Source organism: Mandrillus leucophaeus, unplaced genomic scaffold, assembly GCF_000951045.1.
Source record: "Mandrillus leucophaeus isolate KB7577 unplaced genomic scaffold, Mleu.le_1.0 Scaffold354, whole genome shotgun sequence".
In the NCBI taxonomy this organism is placed as follows: domain Eukaryota; kingdom Metazoa; phylum Chordata; class Mammalia; order Primates; family Cercopithecidae; genus Mandrillus; species Mandrillus leucophaeus.
Genome location: NW_012103743.1, coordinates 653085 through 660320, shown reverse-complemented (window position 1 = coordinate 660320; position 7236 = coordinate 653085). Strand labels below are relative to the sequence as shown.

At 41.1% G+C, this 7236-nt stretch overlaps 1 protein-coding gene across 1 annotated transcript in view; it reads right to left on the bottom strand.

Moving 5' to 3' along the window:
• The window catches only part of TTLL11 (tubulin tyrosine ligase-like family member 11), a 232550-nt gene that overhangs the window by 155927 nt on the left and 69387 nt on the right, over positions 1-7236 (bottom strand). Inside the window, exons 3-4 of the mRNA XM_011989480.1 lie at positions 4691-4786; positions 3822-3937 (exon numbers count right to left, since the gene is read on the bottom strand). Coding sequence (XP_011844870.1) covers positions 3822-3937; positions 4691-4786 — 212 coding nt within the window. The remainder of the gene's footprint in view (positions 1-3821; positions 3938-4690; positions 4787-7236) is intronic.

Below are 7236 nucleotides of genomic sequence, written 5' to 3'. Positions count from 1 at the left end.
GGCCTCTCATTGTTTATTTGAACATCATTATCCCCATTTTATAGAAAAGGATACTGAGGCTCAAAACAGCTATGCAACATCTCCAAGGACTCACCACCAGTTAGTGACAGAGTTAGGATTGGAATCTCAGGTTTTTCAGTTCCATAGAAGGCACTCTCGACTATGCCAAGGTGGATGTCAGCAGAGTCAAGTTCTTCCCCTGGTAGACTGCCTGAGGATTGCTTTCAGTCCCACCAAGAAACTGACCCCAGGCTACAAGACCCTGAGGTCGAGGAAATGCGTGATGCATGGACACCGGTCTGGGGCTCCTTCTGAGGATTCCTCTTCACCTGTCCAGAGCAGTCTGGGGAGATGAGGAGTTTGGGGTATCTACTTTTTATCTTTAGTCTGTGTGAGGAAGTGAAGACCTGCCTCAGCGGTCTTGCTGACAAACTGTTCTCAAGAAATAACTAATGACGGACAGACACTTCGGACCCTCTTTTGCTAAAGAGCTGAAGGGAAAGGCTGAGATTCCATTTGTTTTTTTTTTCCCCCAAAAAAAATAGGTCAGATTCTGTGCAAACACTAGAAACCCTGGCTTCTAAAGGTAGCTTCTAGCCTGGAAGTCTACATAACATCATTTTATGCAGTTGGAGTGACATAGTCTCAGATTTAGACACAGGATTCAGCACTAAGACACTGTGTGGCATAAATAGGGTAATTTTTCAACTTATTCTGAAACATTTCTACACAAAGGAGTTGAGAATAATTTCAGCCTTTTCCTCCGCATGGTAAATTTATCAAAATGATCATAATCCCTTACATGTAAACACACTTTACGGATTACAAAGTACTTTCATGGATAATCCTTGCTGAGTTTAAAAAAAAAAAAAAAAAGGTGAAATTAAGAAAAAATCAGTAAATGGCATTGAGCTATTATCCTATATCTTTACATTATAGGTAAGAAGAGGATGAGATGAAAGGGTTTTATATTAGAATAAAAGTCAGGTTCAACTTCTAACTGTTCCTGGCTATCAATAAAAAAGTCAATGCTTTTTAAATTAAAAATGAGGTGCTGCTATTTATGACTTGATAAGTTGTAAAATGCCTTTCCTATCCTTCTCAATGGTCCTATGCTCCATTATTATTAAATTTTAGGCCTGCAGCTCATATAGATCACATAGAATGCAGCTCCTATGGATTAACTGATGTAGGTAAAGAAAAGCAACTAGAACAAGAAAAACTAATTTTGTTTCAAGGTCATTTAATGAAAATATAGTAGAATGCTTCTATCCCTTCATGTTTAGGTGGCACAGCTTAAAAAGACTCAGGCCATACAACGACTCTTGAACTTCTTGTTCCCCATAAAGGAATAAGAATGCTGATGTGTCTCAAAAAGTGGGTGAAGGATATGAACAGACACTTCTCAAAAGAAGACATTTATGCGGCCAACAAAGATATGAAAAAAAGCTCATCATCACTGGTCATCAGAGAAATACAAATCAAAACCACAATGAGATACCATCTCACGCCAGTTAGAATGGCGATCATTAAAAAGTCAGGAAACAACAGATGCTGGAGAGAATGTGGAGAAATAGGAACGCTTTTACCCTGTTGGTAGGAGTGTAAATTAGTTCAACCATTGTGGAAGACAGTGTGGCGATTCCTCAAGGATCTAGAACCAGAAATACCATTTGGCCCAGCAATCCCATTACTGGGTATATACCCAAAGGATTATAAGTCATTCTACTATAAAGACACATGCACACATATGTTTATTGCAGCACTGTTCATAATAGCAAAGACTTGGAACCAACCCAAATGCCCATCAATGATAGACTGGATAAAGAAAATGTGGCATATATACACCATGGAATACTATGCAGCCATAAAAAAGGATGAGTTCATATCCTTTGCAGGGATATGGATGAAGCTAGAAACCATCATTCTTAGCAAACTATCACAAGAACAGAAAACCAAACACCGCATGTTCTCACTCATAAGTGCAAGTTGAACAATGAGAATACATGAGCACAGTGAGGGGAACATCACACACTGAGGCCTGTTGGGGGGTGGGGATTAGGGGAGGGATAGCATTAGGAGAAATATCTAACATAGATGATGGGTTGATGGGTGCAGCAAACCAACATGGCACGTGTATACCTATGTAACAAACCTATATGTTCTGCACATGTATCCCAGAACTTTAAAGTATAAAAAAGAAAAAGAAAAAAAAAAGAACACTGTTGTGTCAAAATCATCCTAAAAAAACTGTACTGCTATGCCATACTGGCATACATCACTACCCAAATCTCCTTACAGTACCATACTATTTATCAGAACCTAGTATCTGCTGGTGAGTCCAATAACTATTAGAGAATAGATTTTTGAGGAATGAGTTTTACTGCAGTAATTCTGACCAAATTGCAATTAATCCATTGCTTTTCCTTTGAGATGGCTAAAGAAAGCAGCTGCAGACGCATATGTACTGGTGAACACATTATTTGGCTGCCATCGGGTCTGAGCTGCTGAGAGGACAGCTTTGAAGCACTGATCGGTGGAAGAAGCCACACCTGGTGGGATTGGCCCATACAAACTACAGGTAAACATTCTCAGCCGAGTCTTGCCAACAATGGCAATCTGTGCCTCACAGTGTTCTCAAGAACACTCTGGAGAGGAACTCAGCCGGCTCAGCCGGACAGGCGCCATCCAGCCTGACTCAGACTGTGACCAATACTTCTTCAGGGTAATATTTTCTGCAGGGCAGTGGCACTCAGCCTTGGCTGCACAGCAGAATCACCTAGGGAACCTAGAAACTTTCTGTGGCCAGGACTTCCACCCAGACCAACTAAAATCAGCACCTCTAGAAGTGGAAACTCTAGTATTGGTATTTCTGAAAGCTGCCCAGAGGGTTCTAACGTGCAGCCAAGCGTGAGCAGCACGACCATAGGGTGATATTTGGGCTTGAGCCCAGGTGGTGAGAAACTTTGATAGAGGAACCCACAAAACACCACTTGCTTAGGGAAGTCTGCATTCCTCCCAGTTTTGAACAATTACTGACAAGTGCTTTATTTGTCTGTGCACATTAGGGTTAATCTGATTAGTCTGGGGATGTGAGAAGTGCTATTTGAGATGCCTTTGATTTTTCTTCCTGAAACATTGACACAGTGATATGTACTCAACCCCTACTTTGTGAGAGCCTGGAATTTGGTAAAAACAGAACAACATACTCAGGTGAAATATCATTCATTTCTGGGGTGATTCCATGGAGGGAGGGTGGAGCACATATATCCACCAACAATGCAATGTAAGGTACCGCTAAGTGGGTGGGGACGAAGCAGAATTACAAGTGTTGTATATATCATAGAACTGTCATTAAATTGGCTTTGCCAATTTTGAAACTGAAAGTTTATACTGCAAGAGTGTAAACATGAAGAAAATAAAAAGGAAGCAACTCTTACCATGTCCTAGTTACCTGTGGCCCTCTTCTTGTGCATTTTATTGTACTCTTTCTGCGCTTGAGGATTTCAGAGAAGCACTAGGCGCACAACGGCGGGCAAGTGGGGCGGCCTAACCTTGAGGGAGATGGCTTCTTAGAAGAGATATTCCAGATTTGGATAACACTCACAAATTCATCAGCAAAAGCCCATTTGCCAGATTACTCCCAATTTGAGTCACTGGTTGCTTGGGGGCTGATATTTATAAAATGAAGATATTTTATTAGAATTGTTTAAGATGTAAATCTCACTCACAATGGTAGCAGGTTCCAAGAACTTACCTGCTTAGGATATGAAGCAGAGTTAGGAGGCAGAGTTGATAGAAATGAACGACATAGTACTTACTGGTTCTCCCTTTTCTTCTTAAGTGGGTCCATGAGGCGCAGAGTGTCTCTGATCACAGCCACTTTCACTTCTTCATCAACGAGGCTGGGGACATTTTCAAACACCCCTGGAGAAAGCTTGAATGGGTAAGGATTCTGTGTCACAGTGGAGACCGTGATTCAGTGTCAAGAGGCTATCCAGCTAGCTCCAGGGGTTATGCTGGTAAATTTTGCTTATGCTAATCTATAGAAGAAAATTTTTAAAGACTTCCTTTATACTACCTTAAGAATGTCAATTTCCTTTTATAAATTAACCAAATACATGAAGAGGAAAAATAGCACCATGTTCTTCTAATTATCAGAATTATACATGCTCACTGCAGAAAATTAAGAAATATAGAAAGGGGTTAAGAAAACTAAAATAATCCCCCCTAAACCCAATATTGATATCTGCTGTATTTCCTTCCAGTTTTTTAAATGAATTTTTTGGGGGAGAGGGAGAAAAATATAACCACTGCTAAATGTACTATTTATCTTAGTGATTCAAGTATGTCAACATGACTAAATCATATTCATAGAATTTCAATTAGTTCATCTCCTGAGGCTAACTAATTAGTTCATGTCAAAATTGATGGGAAGGCTCAGCTGCTTCTAAGTTTCCAAACCTTAAAAATTGGAAAAACGGCATGCTGGGAAGTGACCATAGGTCAGAGAGGTCTTGTATTAACAGTCTACGTTCAGAACGCAACAAAACTGAAATTATTCGACTTGAATAGAATTTGGCTATGAAAATCTGAGAATGTTCCATCTTGTTTTGTTAAGTGAGTAACATGAGGGTAGGAATATTCAGCTGTATGGCAACATAGTCAATGAGATGCTCAAAATACTTACTTCATGCTCATGTTCGATTCTCATACTGGGATTTGCATTTACTTCAAGTAGTATAGGCTTCAGATTTTTCATTAGAAGAATGTCAAAGCCTAAAATCTGGGCAGGATAAACACAATTCAGAATTACTGTCTCTATTGAGTACGGTATTAGGGTCATTAAGTTGAAAATAAGTTCAAACTCAGTCCCCAACCTTGGCCTTGACCCTGGCTTCTCTTGTCCACAGCCCCTCTTCCTCTGGGGGTACTTGTCAGACCAAATGGGCAGCAGAAAATTTTATAGGAACCTTGATAATGGGATGAGTTCCCACAGTGCATTTCAGCACTGTCTTTGTCATCTGAAGGGCTGTTAAGTTGATGACCTCTTTCTTCTTTAACAGGTTTTTTATGTTGAGGATGAGTAGTAGTCCATCGATTTCTCCCTCTGCCTTTTCTTCTGCTTCTCTCTGGCTTCTTAGCTAGCTCTCTGAGAATCTAAGGCTGCTTTTGGAAACCTGAGATATACATCAGTGTCATATAAAGACCTCGTTAAAAACCACCACATCGGCCGGGCTTGGTGGCTCATGCCTGTAATCCCAGCACTTTGGGAGGCCGAGGCAGGCAGATCACCTGAGGTCAGGAGTTTGAGACCAGCCTCGCCAACATGGCAAAACACCGTTTCTACTAAAAATACAAAAATTAGCTGGGTGTCGTGGTGTGAACCTGTAGTCCCAGCTACATGGAAGGCTGAAGCAGGAGAACTGCTTGAACCCAAGAGGTGGAGGTTGCAGTGAGCCAAGATGGTGCCACTGCACTCCAACCTGGGTGACAGAGCAAGACTCTCTCAAAAAACAAACAAACAAAAAAACCCCACCACATCCCACAGAGTCAGAAGTGCTCAGAGCAGAACCCAGGTTAATGTATTTTGAAAAAAGCAAATTCCCCAGGTGATTCAGATACACTCTTTTAGTTAAGAAGATGGGAATATTGATTAGGCACCTACCAGGCACCCATTACTATACAAAGCACTGATTATTCATAGTCTCATTGAATCCTCATGACAGTGTATTTGAAGAAAGGATTGTGTGCTCCGCTTTACAGAAGCAGAAACTGAATCTCAGGAAGGCCAGTGGATTTCCCAGAGACCGCCTAGCTAGTTAATCAATGACAGAGCTGGCTTTCACACCCAAGCAGGACTGACTACACAATTTATGTGGCCTAGTGCAACATGAAAATGCAGGGCCCTCTGTTCAAAAAGGATGAACAGTTTCACAATAGGGATGTGACAACACAGCACGTTAAATCAAGCTCAGAGCCCTTCTAAGCACAGGGCCCTGCACCGCTGGAGTTCTCCAACACTGTTTGCTTCACGCCTGCTCTTACATCCAGCACTCTGCCTTGGGTGAAGCTTTGTCTTCCAGTCGCTCAGGTTTCTTTCCATTCCTTACAGGCCCTACAATCGGGGCCAGCCATTCATGAGAATTTTGTTCTCTGCCTAAAAAACTCTTCATCTGGATAACTTTCGCTCATCCTTGAGATCGCTGCCCTTAATGAGATTCTGATTTAGACGACAAGGACTTTCGATTCTCCAGAGGACTCTCGTTATCGCTACAGAAGTGATAATGCAGAAAATTTCTAACATAATTAATAGAACCCCAAGTCTCAAAAACTAATGTGGAGAATAAAGAGAAAAAAGAAAAAGATAGGGTTGTAGACTCCCCTTCTCTGTGGATTTAAGGAGGAAAGATGAGGGAAATCCATTTACTTGTCTATATAGAATATGCATTAGTTAAATGATAATTATTAAACTGTAGCCCCATCCTTATTAATGAAATTAGAGCCTGAATGACCATTTTTGGGAGGTGATTCAAGATGAAGTTATTTTTCAGTGAAGGGCAATAAGGATGAAAAGTTGGGAAAAGTCATCCTCACTCTATTTTTCTTTCCTTGGTCATGAAAAGAAAGAAATGGAAATTCAGTAGAAAATGTTACATGTATTATAGATCTGCTTAATAATACATGACAAGTGGATGTGAGTGATGAGCCCTTTTAGAGACTCTGGTGACATCATCAGTCTAACTTCAGACCTGGTCTGAGACATGTGATGTTGATGAGGCTACAGAGAGCAGCAGGCTGTGGTGACGACGTTTATCATCCTTAGTCATCAACTCTTATTTTTTGGTATATTTTGTACTTTCTCAGCCTGGTGGACTCTTCCCAGTTCAATGCCCAGTGGTTTCATGAATGTAAAGCTGGGAATGCTAGGAGCTGGAACAGGGGTGGTATAGCCTCATCAGGCCTATTGATCTCTACCCACTAGCGGCATGATATTTTCCAGAACCTAAACTTGAGTGCATGTTTTTGAATATGCTGGATCTTGTACAGGAATGCTTTGGAGTCAGAAAGACCTGGGCTTCAATCCCAGCTCAGTCCCTTACACTAGCTAGATGACTCTAGGTAAGGTGCCTAGCCACTCTGAGCCTCCATGATCTCATTTGAAAAATGAGGATAACAATAGCTATCTGTCAGGGTTGTTGATAATGGCAGTGAAAAGCAATACCTAGGCCTACT